The sequence below is a fragment of the Urocitellus parryii genome, chromosome 1 (genome assembly GCF_045843805.1).
Source record: "Urocitellus parryii isolate mUroPar1 chromosome 1, mUroPar1.hap1, whole genome shotgun sequence".
Lineage (NCBI taxonomy): Eukaryota > Metazoa > Chordata > Mammalia > Rodentia > Sciuridae > Urocitellus > Urocitellus parryii.
In genome coordinates this window covers 112,713,925-112,734,759 of record NC_135531.1, presented here as the reverse complement: position 1 = coordinate 112,734,759, position 20,835 = coordinate 112,713,925, and the positions used below count along the sequence as shown (strand labels likewise).

The window sequence follows — 20,835 nt, the reverse complement described above, 5'->3', positions numbered from 1 at the left end:
AGCCCAATCCAATAGTAGCAATACTGCTGATAGAACTGAATTGGAACCCAAATGACAATAGCAATAGGCTTCAACTGGACCACTATTGTAAGTTTTCTGGTAGGGCTCCAACAGTGGATCCACAATTCATAACCTTAAATGCAATACAGTTATTAAAATAGGGGACAACAGAATACTTCATACATTGGTTAGAAATAATATATTATGTTTATAGTCAATATACTGTCTGAAACCCAGAAGTCCCTGAAAACATATGAATGGACACTATGACTTTCAGCAAGTAGGGTGCCTAAACATTATGCAAAAATTACAGAAAATTGAGGGGGCTATGGGAATGACCCCGTCTCAGTTGGTGGACATAGCCTACAAGGTCTACAATGACTAAAAAAATTTAAAAAGCCAAAGCGACCATCTTCATCCAAAACACTCAGGATTGCAAGCCCTGAATGGAGGCCCTTCCCCAAAAGGGAAAAGGGAAGGATCAGTTTACATACTGGAATGAGTATTAGGAGAAAAACTACTCCAAACTCTTAAATGAAAAGAACGAACTCAACAAAGAACAGAAGCATCATATTGCTGAAGTCAATGATTTTGCCATGGCTGATGAGGTCCAGAGGTTCCCATGATCCTTTTGGCTCCTATTGTTATTTCTTCAAAGGAAAATAGGTTCAACTGATAGTGAGGAACAAACACACAATCTTCCTGGTTGACATGGGACAAACATTTTCAGTTTTAATGGCCCCTTTAACAAGAAGTTCTAATCAGAATGGACTTTTCCTATTATAGGAGTATCAAGAAAGCCCCAAGAGTGAACTTTCATATAACCCCTAGAATATAGCCTCCTTGACCTGCACCTAAGTCACATTTTTATATACTTCAGAATTTCTAGTTTCATTGTTAGGGAGACACTTGCTATGCAAAGTTAATGCTCAAGTAATCTGCTTCTCAGAGAAGATATAAATCAGAAAAAGTGCTACCAAAATAAGCACTTCATCTCCAGTTGATGTTGATCTAGGAGACACCAACAGAGAATGAGTTAGTTAATACTCCCTATAATCTGTTGACTTGTGAACCAAACAGTGTGGGCTAAGGGGACTCCAGGAAAAGCTAAAGCACCTTGCTTGTTAATGTTCTTTTAAAAGAAGTTGCAGTAGCTCCACAGTTAAAGCAATACTTTTTCCAGTGGAAAGCACTCAAGGGATCCAACCCATACTTCAAAAATATTTAAAGTACAACCTGATCCAGCCCTGCTAGTCACCGTATAATACTCCTATTCTGCCAGCAAAGAAGCCCAGATCTGAAGAGTATTATTTTGTCCAAGATTTATGGGCTAATAATGAAATTTCCCAAGACATTTACCTCACAGTGCATAATTGTTATACTCCTCTAGATGCCTTGCTGGCAAAACGAAGATGTTGATGCTTTACTTTCCTTGATCTAAAAGAGGCTTGTTTTATATTGCACTTGAAAGTGAATCACAATTATTTTTGCATTTGTATGGACAAAGCCCCTGTTTAAAATAGCTCTACAATACTGGTAGGCAGTATTTCCACAAAGATTTAAAAACTTGCCCACAGTCTCTGGGGGAAATATTAACTAGATACCTGAGAATGTTGCAATTAGCCAGAGAACATTGCTATAATATGTAGATGACTTGATCTAAATCTAAATGTTGTCCAAATTATAAACTGCCTAGAAAACACCATTTGGATTCTTAATCATCTGGCCAAATGCATCTATAAGTCTTCTTCTAAGGCTCAAATTTGCAAGAAACATGTTATCCACATAGATCTCCTGTTACAGAAAGGACAATGAAGCCTAGCAGCTGATCAGAAAAAGCCACTTCCAGCATCTAACACTCAAATTCTGCAAAGAGCTACTAAGATTTCTGTAGATAGAAAGATATTGCAGAATATGGATACCTAATTTTAGCCTTGTGGCAAACTCCTATATGAGGATTTAATTAGGCCCTTAATTTAGACAATGGCATATCAAAGTGTCTTTAAAATTCTCATGGATGTCCACCAATTCATGTACACCCCCGTTTTGGGACTGCCCAACTTAGTAAAGTCACTCAATCTATATGTACATAAGCAGCAAGGACTAGGAGTTCTTGTTGAAGCACAGAGAGAATTTTTCTGGCCGTAGCTTATTTCTCAGAGCAATTACATTACATGCCCAAGAAATGGCCTTCTTTCTCTGAGGAGTAGCAGCCACATGTGACATGCTAAAGGAAATTGAGAAATTTAAACTTAGTCAATTAATTACTGCATATGTGCCACATCAATTCTCTTAACCTTGTTGGAACAAGCAGGTGGACATTCGTTGACTGCTGGAAGGTTAGTTAAATATCAGGCTACCTTATTAGATGACCCAAACAAAACTCTTAAAACAATATCAACTTTAAATCCATCCACTCTGCTCCTTTTAGTTCCTGAGCCTCCAACCCCATCATAACTGTGTAGAAGTTCTTGATATTATCTCTTCCAGCTGACCAAACCTAATGGACCAGTCATTTGACCATTCAGACTAGAAACTTTTCACAGATGAAAGCAACTTCATAGACTATGGAAAATGACATGCTAAATATGCAATAGTGACTTTATAAGAGGTCATTGAGTCAAATTCCTTCCTGGCAGTTAAGACCATTCAAAACTAACAGCCCTCATCCAGGTTCTTGAGCTTTCAAAATGGAAAAGGCTAACATTTAGATAGATTCAAAATATATCATCTTCATCATCCACACCTATGGGATCAAGTAGAAAGAGAATGGGCATCGTGCCTCTAATAAGAACATAAAATATCCTCAGGAGATACTCAAACTCTTGGAAATTGTTCTCATTCCAAAAGAGGTGGTTGTCACACACTGCCTCAGTCATTAAAAAGGAAACTCCATAATAACCTAAGAAAATCACCTAACCAATCAGACCTCTAAATTAGCTATGCACAAAACCATGCTTTTGACCCCTCTAAGACCTGAATTTCATTTGACTTTTTTCTCTCTGGAGTATTTGGAGATAGATGAAAGAAGGGCACCATAATGGGATTTCAAAGAGAGGTACTCTTTCTCTCCCAGAAAAGTGAATTCTCACAGTCATCTTGTTTCCTAAACAGCTTGTGTTTGCTATAAATGACTATATTAATCAAAGCTCTCATTTCATTCAAGATACATTAATTGGACTTGTTAGACCATACTTCAGAGGGCCAGGGTTACATAAGGCAATAAAAGAGGGAACCTGGAGATGCCAACTTTGTGCCAAAAACAACCCCATAATGGAAAAGCTGAACCGATCTTGGAGAGCCAATTATTATGGGCCATACCCCTTTGAAGAATGGCCTTGTGGATTTCACCCAGATGCTTATGGTTGCTGGAAACTTCGAATATGTACCAGTTTTGTTGAGAATGTTTCCCAGTTGGTTGAAGCCTATTCCAGTGGGTAAAAAAAAAAAAAAAAAAAAAAAAAAAAAAAAAAAAGCCTCAGAAGTGGTTCTGGCTCTACTAAAGGCCATAACCCCCAAGTATAGCATGTCTGACTCCATACACAATTACAATGGCCTTGCCTTTGTCTCTGTAACAGAACAGGTAAATAAAACATTAGGAATCCCTTAGATACTACATACAGCCAGAGATCACAATAATCAGGTAAAAATGAAAAAAAAATATCACATCTAAAAATATATATAAGAGAAGACCAGCACAATAAAACATGGGAAATGATATTGCCTATTGCATCTATCCACATTAGAGTGGCTCCTGGAAGTAGGCTACAGTTGAGCCCTTATGAAATTATATGTTAAGACCCTTTCAGGGTTCCATAAAGGGGATATTTTTCCCATACTTAGAATATAAAAATAAAATTAAGCATTACGTATATCCATTTAATCAGATTCTAACCTCTATGCATGAGTTTGCATCTTCTAGGACAAGATCCTACCCTTAGGACTCCCTACATCCCTTTGAACCAGGAGATCAAGTCTTATTAAAGAAATGTAAAAATCAGGGACCAGAAGACCAGATAATGGAAAAATAAATAGGTTCTCATTACATACAACTAACTACTTATACTTCTTTAAAACAAGCTGTGAATCCACCACACTCATGTACAAAGGGAACCACCAGAAAATGACCCTCCAGACCCTCTTTGTGATCAAGGGTCATTCCATTGAATGATTACCCTGCTGAAAGACCTCAAATAGCTCTTTAAAGGCAAAATTTAAGTGAGAAACACTAAATAATCATGAATTGTTTTACTGTCACTCTTTGTTTTCTTTGTCTTTTCTTTATCCAAATAAGATTCATTCTAACTCATTTGCAAATTAGGTTCTTACCATTTCTGAAGACTATAATTAGTCCATATTTGATATGTGGAGAACTCCCTTTCTCTGCCACTAATGAACCACTTTGGAAAATTCAGGTAGCCAATCTATCTGCGTGTGTGTTAGTCAACTTTTCATTGCTGTGACAAAATACCTGAGGAAAAAAGATCTTAAAAGGAGGGAAATTTGATTTTGTCTCATGATTTCAGAGTTTTCAGTCCATTTCTGGCCAGTTTCATTGCTTTGGGCCTGAGATAAAACAGAACATCACAGAAGAAGGGCTTAATGGAAGAAAGCTGCTTACCTCATGAAGGCCAGAAAGCAGAGAGAGAAAGAGACCAGGGACAACATATACCTGCCCAGGGCACACCTCCAGTGTCCTATTTCCTCCAACTTGGCCCCACCTTGTGAAGTTTCCACCAATTTCCAGTAATGCCATCAGCTATGAAACCATCAATGGGTTAATTCATTGATGAAGTCAGAACCCACAGTATCCAATCACTTCCCCCAAAACCCATTTCTGAACAATACTGCACTGGGGACCAAGCCTTCAGCACAGGACTCTTTGGGAGACATTTCAAATTCAAATCAAAACATTGTGCGAGGCAAAAATTCTCCAAATAGGCTAGAAATTCTGGTGAATACATTTTTTCCACCAATTTGGAGATTACCTCCTCCCTTCCTCTAATCAAGATGACCCTACAATAAATGTTTCTAACAAAACAACATATGTTTGCTTTAGTGTGAGAATAAGCTAATGTCACTCCTGGTTGGGCTCTGGGGTATATGTTGGAATTGGATGGCTATCTGCAGAACAAATTCAATTAGGTGAAATAGTGGCCCTATGTATTAAAAAACTAATTGATTCTCACAAGACTCCAAATATAATGGGTTGGATCCCCTGGGACCACAGCTGTCCCCCTAACTTCATGAACAGAAGAACGGGGTAGGGATGGATTTGTAGAACCAACTTCCAGTCTCTGCCACAGGAGAGAAAAATGCATTCATGTTGGATTGACAACAAGGTGGACTGGGGACTATGGAGAACTGGAAATCATATGTCTACAGAGATCTGGGACATATATGGCCAGATCTTTTAATTTTTAAAAGAGGAGTCAGAAATCTGGGTTTTTATGTGAGATTTCCTGATTCTTGAATATTGCAGTTGATTAAAATATTAAAAACTACTGTGGGTCCAATAAAACCTATATGTGTCAAGTCCACAGGCTGACAATTTGCTTCCTTTGATCTAAAAGAATTGGCCCTGTTTCATTGTTATATTTATTATTTTCAATCAAACAACCAGTATTGATTGAGGACTACATTATATAAGGTACCATGTCAACCGCAGTGAGGACAGAAAGATATAATCTTTTATTGGAACAAGAATGTCTCTGATGTAGTAAACAGGGTCATGACTAGAATGGAAAGTTTTTGGTTGCAGTAACTATTTTTTAGTTTCGTTTTATTTTGTTCAGTTTTGGGTCCACTTTCTTTACCCAGCCCACAAAATTCTTATTTTCTTAGGTCTTTTCTCAATATTTAACAGTTTCTATTACCATTTGAACTTCTTTAAATAATTAACACTATCCCTAGATTTCTGTATTCATATAATCTCTTGGAAATATCAACTGTTTTCTTTCTCATTTTATTGCTAATGTTTTATTCTACTGAAAATTTATTTTAAGGTTTTTTTTTTTTCATGCACCAGTCCTTATAAAATTAACAATATATACATTTGTCATAAACTGTGTCTGAACTTAAGTCATTATCTTCAAAAGGATATGGTCTGGGACAAAAATTATTGATACATAAGTGTCTACAACATTCATCCCTGTTCTTCCCAGAAATAGAGAGTTGAAAGCTGTGGATAAAGAAGACTAGAGTTACCCAGTCAATTCTCTTAGGAAAAATAGTGAAAGTAAACCACAGCAAGTTTTTCCCTGCCCTAGGGATAATGAGTCACCCCACATTTCCAGCTGCCCTCTAGCACTGTCATAACAGGTAGAACAGAGTCAGAATGACTATAAAATTTGCAGGGTGCAATGAAAAGTGAAAATGTGGGACCCCTTGTTCAAACTTATTAAAGAGTTTCAAAATGGTGACATCAGAGCCTTAAAACCAGCAAAGAGTGCTCCTGCATGCAAGTCCTGTGTGACTGCACAGGTTTTATGCCCATGAAGTCAGCTGTGACTGCAATAGTAGACATCTGGACACCTGTGTCCAGGGGAGTAGGGAGTAGGTAGGTGGCCAGTAGGAAAACATGATTCAGAGATAGAATTTTTTTGTTGTTGTTTGTTTGTTTTTAATGGTACCAGAGATTGAACTCAGGGGCACTGGACCACTGAGCCACATCCTTAGCCCTATTTTGTATACAGACAGGGTCTCAATGAGTTGCTTAGTGCCTTGCTACATTGTTGAGGCTGGCTTTGAACTCACAATCTGCCTGCCTCTGCCTCCGGAGCCGCTGGGATTACAGGCGTGTGTCACCATGCCCAGCTAGAATGAGATTTTTATTTCAGGAGTATTTTGGGGGTGAGAGAGGCACAAGGGCAGGAAGAGAATGTATACAATTTTTATGCTCATTTGATTTTTCAGATGTTGAAGTGATCTGCATGCCTCCCCCCTGCCGCCACTTTATGATGTTCCATAAATTTTAGTGAAGAAATAGCTATTACAAAAAGATGCTTTAGTCTATAGGACTCTGCAGCCATGCAGGGACTAGAAATATAGTAATACTGTATAACCATTTCACAGCCATTAGTAATGTGACTGATTAGAAGTTGATTGACACTTTTATAGTAATAATAATTTATTTATTTGCATTCATGGCCAATGAGTAAAAGAATACTATGCTTGACTTTCTTCCTCCCTCCCTTCCTCACATCCTTTCTTCTTTTCTTTTCAACAAATGTGAAGGCCTTCATTACCTTCCAATTAGAAATGAAACTATTTTCACTTAAGATAATCACTCATACTTATTTAGGCAACCAAATTATTATTTCCCCCATTATAATTGCAAAGATCACAAAGAATTGTATTGTTTGTTAACATGCCCTGTGGTGCTATGTTAAAACAAAAGACCTCTTCCAGGTCTCCCTCCCTGTCCTGTTCCTCTAACAGCCTATATACCATTCTATCCATAGCTAACTTTTTTTTTTTTTACTCTTTATTCTGCCTTCCAGAATCCTATGTCCCATAGAAACTTTTTTTTTTTAATTTTTAGTATTGGGAATTAAACCCAGAGCTTTATTTATGCTAGGAAAGCACTCTACCACTGAGCTCTGTCCATAACTCTCTTTTTTATTTTGAGACTGGGTCTTCCTAAGTTGTACAGGCTACCCTCTAAGTCATGATCCTCCTGCTTCAGCTTCTGAGTAGCTGTGTTTACAGGTGTGTACCACCATGCCCAGCTGAAAATATTCTTTAAATTCCTCATGTTGTGTATGCTGACACTGACTTCTACTTTTTTAGCAATTAACCTTTCTTCCTTTGTAGGAAAAACAATATTGCTCTCTGATGTGGACTTTTTCCATTTCCTGTACCTATACATATAAACAAGTTTATGTATAGATGCACTTTCTGGTAAACTAATTGCATCAATACCCCCAATTAATGCCCTCACTTCCTATTCTGATCCCAGGTATAGCCATGTAAAAGGCTTTAAAAAGTGATTTTTATGTTGTTTTTCTCAGGTTTTTTATCATAGCAATGGAAAGGTAACTAACACAGGTAGGTAGGTAGGTAGGCAGTGAAACAGAGAAGAGTTAAAGTTGGAGTCCAAAGTCAATCTGCTGGCAGATTTCCTTCTTGTTCAAGGGAGGTTAATCTTTGTTCCATTATGACCTTCAATTAATTAGATGAAGTTTACCCACATTTTGGAGAGTAATCTGCTTTACTCAAAAACCAATTTAAATGTTAATCTCACCCCCCCAAAAAAAAAACCTTCACAAAAACATTTAGAATAATGTCTGATCAAATAACTAGGCACCATAGCTCAGGCAAAGTGACACATAAAATTAACCACCTCATCATTTTTTAAAAATCCATTAACCATTCACCCTCTTCAGTTATTATCTTATTAATTTAAGGTATTTGATACTACAAATGGTCTCTTCTTTGTCTTTTTACTTTCTTTGTAGCCCTATCTCTTAGATTGTTTCTTACATCTCTGCTCCTTTTCAGTTTTCTTTATGGTAACTCTTCCTTTGCTTGTTTCTTAAATGAACTTTAGGACTGTGCTTCCTAGACTACCTGAGCCTTCTAATGTACCAGTGCCTTTTATCACTAAATCTGTAACTTCCTGTCAGCCCTCTCTTGAAGCTTCATTCTTTCTTTGATTCATTAGAGATATTAATAAGGTATCTAGGGCTGGGGATGTGGCTCAAGCGGTAGCGCGCTCGCCTGGCATGCGTGCAGCCCGGGTTCGATCCTCAGCACCACATACAAACAAAGATGTTGTGCCTAAAAAATAAGTATTAAAAATTCTCTCTTTAAAAAAAAAAAAGGTATCTATTTTGTTGAGTGCTGAACACTATGGTGACCTCTAAAATGGCCCCCTATATTCCTGCCTCCTGTCATTGATAACCTTATTTCACCCTCTAAGTGTATACTTCCAATTAATGGAATACAGTGATTTTGATGTCACTTTTTTTTAAAGAAAGAGAGAGAGAGAGAGAGAGAGAGAGAGAGAGAGAGAGAGAGAGAGAGAGAATTTTTTAATATTTATTTTATTTATTTTTTAGTTTTCGGCAGACACAACATCTTTGTTTGTATGTGGTGCTGAGGATCGAACCCAGGCCGCGCGCATGCCAGGTGAACACAACTGCTTGAGCCACATCCCTAGTCCCTGATGTCACTTTTTTAAAAAAAAAATTTAATATATATTTTTTAGTTGTAGTTGGATACAATATCATTAATTAATTAATTTATTTTTATGTGGTGCTGAGGATCAAATCCAGGGCCTCGCTCATGCTAGGTGAGCGCTCTACCGCTGAGCCATAACCCTAGCCCCAGATTTTGATGTCACTTCTAAGATTCGGTTACAAAAGACTGACTTTTATCTTGCTCACGCTCTCTTACTTTTTTTATACCTATCTTATAGTATTCATCTGTCTTAGATTCTTCATTCTAAGGGAAGCAAGTTGGCATGTTATATGAGAATTTTCATGGAAAGTCTTTTTTTAAAAATTTTTTAATACTTATTTTTTTAGTTTTTGGCATACACAACATCTTTGTATGTGGTATTGAGGATGGAACCTGGGCCGCACGCATGCCAGGTGAGCGCGCTACCACTTGAGCCACATCCCCAGCCCCACAACATCACTTTTGCACCTTTCCTCTAGCACCCTAAAAATGCTTTCATATATTGTATATACCAGGGAGATCACAAGGCATATTAGAAAATACAGAATGCAGAAGGATAAAAATTGCTTAAGTTCATGATTTGCCAGTTACTTAATTTCTGCAACATTTAAAAGGATGAACCACAATTTATATGCCACCACCAATAAAAATTGCAATACCCCTTCATCATTATAAAAATAATTAAACTTTATTGATTTAGATAGAAGCTAGATGTGGGACATGCCCACTAGCCTAGAGAAAGATTTGGTTAAGCTGCATAAATAATAAGTCAGAAATCTTTCTAACACTGTCAGGTAATCAGTATGTCACAGATTTCCCCCATGAGGGGAAACAAAACCGCTTGAGCCACATCCCCAGCCCATGGAAAGTCTTGTGTGGCAAGAAACTCAGGTTTCCAGCAAACAGCCAGCAAGGACTTGAGGCCTGCCACCAGCCATGTGAGCGAGCTTGGGATCAACTTCTCTCCAAATGTTGAAATGACCACTTTCCTAGTTAATAACTTGATTATAGTCTTGTGAGAAACCCCGAATCAAAGGCACCAGCTAAGTTGCAACTGGAATCCTAATCAATAGATATCAAGATAAAATAAATACTTATGGTTTAAGCTGCTAAGTTTTTGTACAATTTATTTATTAGGGGAATTAATACAGGGCTACTCAGGATCCAATGCCAACTAAGAAATGGTCCCTGAGATCAATGATCCTCCATTCTATTAGAGGCGATAGAAAAGCATCTGTGATCATAGTATGATGTGACAGATGTTAGAAAAACATACACAGCAATCAATGGGAAAACAGAGCAAAGACAATTTGCTTCACAATTAAAGTTGAAGAACCCATTCAGCAGATTTTATTTTGTCATTAAGTGAGGAGGTTAAGATATTTGATGAAAATGAGGAGAAAAAGATGGTAGGTTACTTGAAGAGAAAATGAATTTTTAGAACTTCTGATGGAAAGAACAGTTGAAGGCTTTATAAAGAAAACATAATGATATGTATGCAATGTGGAGTTGGGGTTGAAGATCATTGACCTACAGGATCATCAATCTTAGGTTGGGTTTACTTTGCCAAAGGTTCTAGCAATTGGAATATAGGATTAGAGAAGCTGATGGCTAAATTTGGGATTTCAGAGAAGATGAAACAGAAAAGCAAGGGACAAAGAAAGAAGATGAGAAAAATAGCAAGACAATTCTTATAATTCTGAAAGAATAGGGACTAGAATAGAATTTAGGCTGAGTGGGGAAAGAACCACTGCCGAACTGCAGAAAATTTGTGGAAAATGTAACTGATTCTTCTACCAATTGTTGGGAAAACATAACGGCGCAGCACCCCAGAAAAAAAAAAAAACAACAAAATGGCGTCTAACTACCCTCTTTACTCTCTTTGTTTCTTTCACTGGCACGAAACGTTCCTGCCGGCGCCAATGTTCATACCCTGCCGGTGGGGAGCCTTAGCCCCAAATAGAATTAACTTCTTGGGCTCCGGAACTGACATATGGAAGAGCTTGCCAATAAACGGGCAACCTGTTATCTACCTCAGCCCCTGCTGCCTCTTAGACCTATATAAACACACAGCCTTTTGTAATAAAGTGGAAACCTCTTTGGTAATCTGTGTCGTGTGGTGTGGCGTTTTCCAGTTTTACACCAATCATGAGCGCTCAGGGAGCAGCTGTGACTTGATTTAAGCCCAATTCATGTATTACAACCTTGAGTTGGAGACTTACAGCTAAGGGTGGGAGAAAGAATTACCTAGAAGGCAATACACAGGTATACTACAATGAAAACAGTGAAAGGCTGCTATAGCAGGTACTTTTGTTTCTCTACATAGCTCATCATTCTTTCAGGCTAAGTGAACCCCTATTTTTTTTAGGAGGAAAATAATAATTACACATCCTAGATTTATGGTTTAGATATGATGTATCCACAAAAAAAGCCCATGTGTTAGGCAGTAAATGAATGTTTTGAGGTAAAATGAGTACATAATTATGAGAGCTGCAACCTTATCAGTAGATTAATCCATTTGTTGGGTTTATAATTTTAATGGACTATTAGGTGGTCACTGTAGTCAGGTTGAGTGCTGCGGGAGAGAGCAGGTCACTAGGAGCATGCCCTTGGAGGCTATATCATGTCCCTGGATCTTCACACACTCTCTTTCTGGTTCCCTGCTGCCATGAGCTGAGCAGCTTTCCTTCACATACCACAAAGTTCCACCTTACTTCAGGCCCAGAGCATCATCAGAGTTGGCCAAACCATGAACTGAGAACCCTGAAATCATGAGCCCCAAATAAACTTTTCCTCCCCTAAGTTCTTCTTATTGGGTATTTTGGTTATAGTATGCAAAGCTAACATACCTAGTCTCTCTTATAGCTAGGGATGATCATGTAACTAACAATTTAGTCAATTAGATGTAGACAGAGAGGTGTGTAAAATTTCTATTCAGTGCTCTTACAAGGAAAGCAATGTCATTCTGTTTTCCTTTCACATTTTTGCCAGTTGGAATGTGGTGAAATTGTGGTGGTAAGACAACTTGAACAATTAGGAAGAGATGCTTCTTATGGAGGGCAGAGCATTAAAAGCTTATATCCTTGGAGCTTTCATACCAACCCCAGTTCTCATAAGGAATAAATAAACATGTACCTTTTTCAAGTCAAGTTTAATGTGGGTCTCTTTTATAAGCAGTAGAACTAATATTTCAAGTAGTTTAGATACCACTAAGAAAGACATGCTGGGAATACAAATGACTATAGCATAAAACAGAAAGTAGAAAGCAATACATAAAGGTACAGGTAAAAATGAAGGATGACAAGAGGAGCCATCTCAAATCAGGCTTTGAACTTATTAGGGAATTAAAGCTGAGACAGACTCCAGTCTGTCCGTAACTGGTGGAGAAGAAGCCACTAAGTGTGAATGAGTCTCTTACCAATCGTCTGATTTTCCCACTTTTTTTTTTTTTTTGGTGGTGGTGCTAGGGATCATGCCACGCAAATGCTTTACCACTAAGCTACCACTCTACCCTTATTACTTTCTAACCCTGTAGCGGAAACAATATTGTAAGGTTCATGATGAAATTGCAATAAACTACAGATGACAAATTATTCAATGGCTTTTTGTAACCAAAAGCTGCAATAATAGCCACTAGTCATATGGGGTTATTTAAATTAATTAAAATGAGATAAAATTAAAACTCAAGTTTTTCACACAGCACATTTCAAGTGTTCTGTGGTCACACGTGGGCCAGTGGCTACCGTCTTGGACAGCCAGATGTAGAGCATTTCCATCACTTCAGAAGGTTCTTTTGGATGGGTCCAAACAAAGTTGAGAGTATGTGCCTTGCTTCCTCTGTCTGTACAAACTCCAAGCCTAAAGAGTGGTTCCTCGACCTTTTCTACTTCCTAAAGGAAAGCCACAAAAATGGTTCCCAGAAACTATTTGGCCTAGCCCTTCTAAGAAGGTGCTGCGGTAATAAGAGTCCAGAATTCTTCCACAAGTCACCAAGTAAATGGCGAGAAGCAGGCAATGACCCAGACACGGAGGCGGGGGCTGAAGCCGCGAAGGGGCGGAGCTGAGAGCCGAGCGCTCGGGGAGGTCACCGTCACGAGGCCGGGGGCGGGGCCTCGCGCTGGGCGGGGCCGTGGGAGGCGGGCCGGGGAGGCGGGGAGCCGGCGGGTCGGCGCGCCAGCCTGGCTGTGCGTGCTCACGTGACAGGTCCGCGAGGCCCAGCTCGCGCAGTCGTCCGAGCAAGCGAAGATGGCGGCCGAGAGGGAGCCTCCTCCGCTGGGGGACGGGAAACCCACCGACTTTGAGGAACTGGAGGACGGAGAAGACTTGTTCACCAGCACTGTCTCCACGCTAGAGGTCAGACTGCATCTCCGTGGGTTCCGCGCTGCGCTGCTCCCCGCGTCTCTCCTTTTAGATGCCGTTACCCTACCCCTGCTTGTCCCTTCCCACCCCCAGGGCTAGCAAGACCAGGTGGGTGACACCTGTGACGGACCCCACCTCCGGTACCTGTCAGTAGGTTGGGTAATGGCCTGGACGGTAAGGCCTCCTCAGGAGAGCAGCCTGCGGGCCTTGGGGACCGACCTAATTCTCTAAGGGGCCGGCAGCGTCCGGACCGTGCATCGCAGCGCCCTTTCCCCATTCTACCGGCCCTTCTTGGTGTCAGTTGCACCTCTTCTTCCAGGCCAGAGATGGTCTTGTCCGGGGTGCCAGCACGCGCGCTCGGCACTCCCCTGGGGCTTCCCTAGCCCCCTTGAAGAAGTGCTTGGCTTTTCTGTTCCCACGGGAGGGTGTGCCCTGCAAGGGAAGAGCAATGAAGTGAGCTCAGAGTGGCCGAGGGTCAGCCAGGAGCATTTGGGTGCACTTTCTTAGGTCGTGTTCCTTAGTGGACTGCTGGTTCCCCTCGAGGTAAAAGCTTCTGTTTGGGCTATTGAGTAGGTAAATGCATTTGCCCATTTTTGTTTGTCTTTAGTTCCAAGACCCTTTAGAGACTACCATAGTGTTAGAAAATTTTAAAGTTGAAAGGAGGGAGTAGTTCAGGAAACGGCCTTTTTTTTTTTTTTTTTTTCTTTTAAGCTAACAGGGGAAAAATAGAAACAGTTCTCCACTCCTTTTTCCTCTTTTCTCGCATGATCAGCGATCTCTGAAGCGGAGTGTTCCTGTTTTTGTCAAAGGAAACACCCTCTATGAACTTATGTGTATTGGACCGCCTATGTCTAGTTCATGTTTTAATTACTTTACATTTACTAAAAACATACACACCTAAAATCCTAATTTTAATTGTGTTTATTAAAATGTAAGCAAATTTCCTGGAAGGTTGTTTACCACAGACTATCCTTACTTATAAAGTGCTTTCTTGATCTGTTCACCTCTACAACAAATAAGTTGGAAATTACTGTAAAATATCTATTTTCAGAATTTTTAGCTACCTGAAACTGGGAACTTCCGGGAACTATTTTCAGCACTGACCATATTCTGCTAATTGGTGCATAGTTCCAGCTAAACCCTGCCTCCCCTCAGATTTTAGGTTCCCTGGGATTAGGGATAGTACCTTGATCATCTTTGTGTTCCTCACAAAACCTTGAATATTTGTATTTATTAGATTTTTACTGGATTGTCAAATTAGCATCCCCTAAGAATTAGTGATTTTTTTTTTTTTTTTTTGCTGGATATATTTGGGAGGCTTAGTATCTTTTTTTGCTCTTTATGCATGTTATACAGCTACATTGGCATGTTCAAAGACCTGTATTCCTGTTGGAGAATAGAAAGGTTTTACATCAAGGGTCCAAACAAACTTGGTTGACCTGTTTGGAACTTTGTTTGGAGTGAAGTAAAAGGAATCATATTTGCCACGTGGATTGGAATTTCTTTTTTTTTTAATATTTATTTTTTAGTTATAGTTGGACCTTTATTTTATTTATTTATTTTTATGTGGTGCTGAGGATTGAACCCAGGGCCTCGAATGTGCTAGGTGAGCATTCTACTACTGAGCCACAACCCCCGCCTGTGGATAGGAATTTTTAAAAAGTATGTTTGATCATTTTTCAGTGAAAGTCTACAAAGTTTGATTAGGAATACCTTAAATTTATCTTGGTTAATGCACATGAAAATTGTACATAAAATTGACGTTAGTTATTCATCTTAAACTCCATATTTCACAAATTCATTCAGGTTATTAATTTTTAGAAAGTAGTATGGCTGTGAGATTTGTAAATTCAGATATTTTTTTTCTCTCAAAATGTTTGGGGAGCTGGGTGTGGTGGTGCACACCTATAATCCCAGAGGCTTGGGAGGCTGAGGTGAGAGGATTTCAACTTTGAAGCCAGCCTCAGCAACTTAGTGAGACCCTGTCTCAAAATATAAAATAAAAAGGGCAGGGGATGTGATTTCGTGGTTAAGCCCCCCTGGGTTCAATCCCTAGTACAAAAAAAAAAAAAAAAAAAAAAGTTTGGGGAAGGATATATAGCAGTGTTTCTTAGTTTACCAAACTGTTTTAAAGGAACCCTCTTTCAGTACTTCACTGTTCTATTAAATAGTGCTTCTCAAACTTTTTTTGTATTGGAAAAGCTATTTTATGTTAAAAATGCGGATGCCTGCACCTCACTTGAATATCCATGCTTAATAAGTGTTCTAGATCAGAGCTTTTCAGACTTTTTACCGTAAGTTACCTTGGGATACTGTTGAAGTACAAATTATGATTCTGTAAAGCTGCAATAGGGCCCATTATTCTACATTTTTATCAAGCTGTCCTTGTGGTGCTTCTGAGCCATAGAGAACACTAAATTGCAAGGCCCTAAATAATATCAAGGGAGATCATCTGCTTTTGATACTTATTACCTAAAAAAATGTGTATTGCCTAAGCTGTAAATTAAAAGTAATACTTAAAAACAAATGTCTTTTATTTTATTTTATTTTTTTAAAAAATACTTTATTTTAGTTAATTTTTTTAGATGTAGATGGATGCAACACAATGCCTCTATTTTTATGTGGTGCTGAGGATTGAACCCGGGTCCTGCCTGTGCTAGGGGAGCGTTCTACCGATGAGCCACAATCCCAGCCCATGTCTTTTACTTTAAAAGGGAAAAGAAAATCAGAGTTTTTAAAATTATGTCATTCAGATAGACAACTTTTTCATTTGAGAGTATTTGATCTGGAGTGGGGGATCAGTTGAAACCCACGTAAGTGAAAATCATACACAGCTTCAATGCCATAATTGTTCAGTTTATAATGCCTACACATTAGTTTATCTATATGCCTATGTATATATTTTTAACCCAATTTTAAACTCATTCCTTTAAGAAGGAAAAAACTCATTTTCTTTCAAAATTAGAAAGTCACATAAAACTGTATTAAGTAAATAAAAGATGTTTCAAATGTCTGCTTTATGTTTCCATTGTGACTATAAGACAAGAAAGTGGCGAGAGGCTAGGTTTGGGGCAGGGAAAGGATTGAGAAGAGAAAGAATTTGGCAAAATTTTATTTTATTTTATTTTTTGATACCGGAAAAGTATTTTAATCACTTCAAAAAGAACCCTGTACCCTTTAAGATGTTTAGATGTCATCTCTCTTCCCTTTCCCTAACCCACCTGTTTTGAATCCTAAATAGCCAATAATTTGTGTCTCTTTATATTATCCAGTTCTGGATTTTGTAGGAATGGGATTATATTGTTTTGTTTTGTTTTCCTGTGACTTTTTTTCACTTAGCATGATGGTTTCAAGGTCTGTAGTACTGTAGTATATATCCATCCATCATTCAGGTTTTTAAAAAAAATTTTGTTTGGTTTGTTTTTGCTTTTTGGTGTTGGGGAATTGAACCCAGGGCCTCATACATGCTAAGCAAGTCCTCTTCCACTGAGACACATACCCCCTCAATCCCCAGTTTTTTTCCTCCTTTTAAGATGGCATCTTGCTATGTTGCCTTGGCTGGTCTTCAGCTCCTGGGCTCTACTGATCCTCTTGCCTCAGCATCCTTGAGTGTTTCGATTACAGGTGCCCACCACTGCACCCAGCTTTTTTCATGATATTAATGGGGTCCTCTAAAACAAATTTTTTACATTTAATGAAGTCAAATTCATCTATTTTTTCTTTTAGTGTTTATGCTTTCAGTGTCTTAACAAGAATCCTCTGTCCCAAATCCAAGGTCATGAAGATTTATACCTGCGTTTTCCTCTAAGAGTTTTATAGTTTTAGCTCTTATGTTGAGGTCTATTAGTCAGCTTTTTCATCACTTTGACAAATACCTGAAAAAAACAACTTATAGGAGGAGAGATTTATTTTGACTTAGGGCTTCAGAAATATCAGTCTGTGATTGGCTGGCTCCGTTGCTTTGGGCCTGAAGTGAGATAGAGCATCTTGTCAGAAGGACATGGTGGGAAAGCTGTTCAGCTCCTGGTAGCCAGGAAGGGGGCAGGGGATATTGATCACTGGAGGAAAAAAGGGTTTAGTGCAAGAAATACTCTTCCAGGGTTGCCCATAGTGACCTTATTCCTCCAACTAGGTCCCACTAGCCCTGTCCTTTGCCACTTCCCAATAGTTCATCCAATTATTAATGAATTAATCCACTGATGAGATCAGAACCCTCATGATTTGATCACTTCCCAAAAGCCTCTCCTCTGAAAGTTGTTGTGTTGGGAGCCAAGTATAAGTTTTGGGGGAACACTTCAGATCCAAACTATAACAGGCCTGATCCATTTTGAGTTAATTTTTGTAGATGGCATTAGGTAAGAGTCCAACTTTATTATTTTGCATATGACAATACAGTTGTTCCTGCATCATATGTTAAAAAGATGTTAAAACATATGATGTTAAAAACATCATATGTTTCTCCCATTGATTGGTGATCTTGGGACACTTGTCAACAAGTCAGTTGACCAAATAGGTGTTTACGCTTGGTTCTTTACTAACCTCAAATGTGAGTCAGCTAAATTTAAGATGAATACCACAGTATTTTCCTAATGTTATCACATCAAAATGTTTATAGAGAATTTTAACTAGAATTTTCAGATGAGGTATTCACAGGCCTTAGAATTCCTGTCCTAACATGTAACCCCAGGCTATAGTGCCCAGAAGAGGGCTGGGGTTGTGGCTCAGTGGTAGAGTGCTTGCCTAGCATGCTTGAGGCACTGAGTTCGATCCTCAGCACCACATAAATGTAAAATAAAGATATTGTGTCCACTTAAAACTAGAAAATAAATATTTAAAAAAAATTAAAAAAAATAAGTGCCCAGAAGATAACATATTTGGTTGGCTTCAGTAAACACTTATTTATTCTCTGCTGTGGTGTTTTGTTTTGTACGAGGGATTGAATCCAGGGACGCTTAACCACTGAGCCACATCCCCTGCCCTTTTTTAAATTTTTATTTTGAGATAGGATCTCACTAAGTTGCTTGGGACCTTACCAAGTTGCTGAGGCTGGCTTTGAACCTGTGATTCTCCCACCTCAGCCTCCCAAGCCTCTGGGATTACAATCTCTACTATAATGTTTATTTTATAATAAGAGTACAAAGATCAGCAAAACACTATAAGTCTTTGAAGATGGAAAATCTCCAGTAGAGAAGGAAAAGATGTACAGAAAATTTTGATACAGAGAGATTATATGATCTGAAAACATAAAATGCCAGTGAAATGAGAAACTAATTCCTATCACATTCTTTAACACATAGTGAATGAACAATGAATGTATCTTTTGACTAGGAAAAGCTAATTGAGGAGGTAGTATTTAAGAGAGATCTTGAAGAGTGGAATGAAATTTTGAAGTGGGGAATTGGCAAGGGTCTCTCTGAGGTTCAGATTCTCTGTGTTCAATTCTAAAGAACCATAAATAATTTTGAGTAACTGAATGTAGTATGTGTTATAGGCTTACTATATAGTAAGATTGTGGAGAGTTCTCATATTTGTTATGTAGGCAAGTGAAAGGAATGGAAGATTTGCATGGTTGTAACATTTTACCTAGGAGGATTAATATGACCACCTGAGGGATAAATTTGAATGGGAGGTACCATTGTTGGGTTGATAAATTGGAAGCTTTTTTATAGAGCAAAGTACAAATAATAAAACAAGGGATTTGATGCAGTAACAGATTAAAAGGTAACATTTGTATGGCTCCCTCCTTTTAGATCATTTTTAGAGCAAATAATTATAAATTTATTTGTTTGGGTATATGTTAGACCAGTAAAGATAATTATCAGGCTGGTGGTGTAGCTCAGTGTTAAGCATGCTTGCCTAGCATGTACAAGGCTCTGGGTTTAATTCCCAGCACTACAGTAAATAAAAATGATAACAGGTAGCTAGAAATACTAGATGGGCTAGAGATGTAGATTTGAGAGTCTGTCATAAATTTGTTCAATGATAAAGCTCCACCTTTAAAAGTACCAAATTTCCAAAAAATCATTATAAATTATCTATGATTTAGAGGGGAAAAACAGTAACATGGTTAGAGGCAATAAGCATGAAAAATTACTAGAAAGGTATTTATGAAGAAGCATAACTCTAGTTTACTACTTTCCCTTTTAGAGCCTGTTTAAAAAAAAAAAAGTAATTCTGTGAAGTTACCTGAAACAGGAATGCTCAAATATTTTTGAAGATTTTTTTTCCTGAAAAAAATAAGACTTGTCTTCAATGTTAGTTTTGCAGATGCTCACTTTACTCTGAAGAGTTGAACAGTTCATACACAATTCAACAGTTCTGTTTTATTCCTCTGATGATAGTTTTTAGTTGATATGAAGTTGATTCCAATTTTGTAAAGTTTATTGTCACTTTAATCAAGATATAGAACAGTTCAATCACCTCAGTAAATTCTGTCATGTTGCTCTTTGTAATGAACTCCTCCCATTCCCCAGCATTTGGCAACTACTGATCTGTTTTCAGCCTATAGTTTTGTCTTTTTCAGTATGTCATGCAAATGAAATCATACAATATGAAGTTTTTTGAGTCTAATTTCTTTATTTAGCATAAAGCACTTAAGAGTCATCAATAGTATTTCATGTTGTTTGTATTTATCACATGTATTTTTATCTATAGTATTTATAGTATAGTATTTATAGTATAAATATATCTATAGTGTTTATTTATAGTATAGCATTTACAGTATAGTATAGTATTTATCTGTAGTTCATTTCTTTTTATTGCTGAATTTAGTATTCTTGGTGTATATATGTACCACTGTTTATCTGTTCATCCTCTGAAGGACATTTTGGATTGTTTCCAGTTCTTGACAATTATGAATAAAACTAGTATAAACTTTTCTTACAGGCTTTTACATGAGCACATGTTTTATCTCTTTTTTAAAAAAATTTATATTTCAGTAGAATTTATTATGACATATAGTACACAAATAGAGCAAAACTTCTCATTTCTCTGGTTGACATTTTATCTCTTTTGTGTAAATGCTTTGAAGAAGGATTGTTGGGTTGTGTGATAAACACAAACAACTTTATAAAAAAAAATGGGAAACTATTTTCCCCAGTGGCTGTATCATTTTGTATTGCCATTGTCCATGAATGAGAATGTTAGTTGTTCCACATTCTTTTCAGGACTTCTTGTTAATTTTTATTTTAGGCAGTGGTAAGCTTGATCAGGTTTGTCCTGGTTAGCAAGAATTGATTGTTAAATTTTAAGGAATTTTGTGAACTAGTTTAGGAAACTTAGCCATTATTAAAA

The 20,835-nt window shown here is 38.0% G+C and overlaps 1 protein-coding gene across 1 annotated transcript in view; it reads left to right on the top strand.

Moving 5' to 3' along the window:
• Positions 1–13,344: 13,344 nt before the first annotated feature.
• Positions 13,345–20,835, top strand: part of Snx2 (sorting nexin 2) — a 76,625-nt gene continuing 69,134 nt past the window's right edge. Inside the window, exon 1 of the mRNA XM_026396203.2 lies at positions 13,345–13,536. Coding sequence (XP_026251988.1) covers positions 13,429–13,536 — 108 coding nt within the window. The 5' untranslated portion in view covers positions 13,345–13,428. The remainder of the gene's footprint in view (positions 13,537–20,835) is intronic.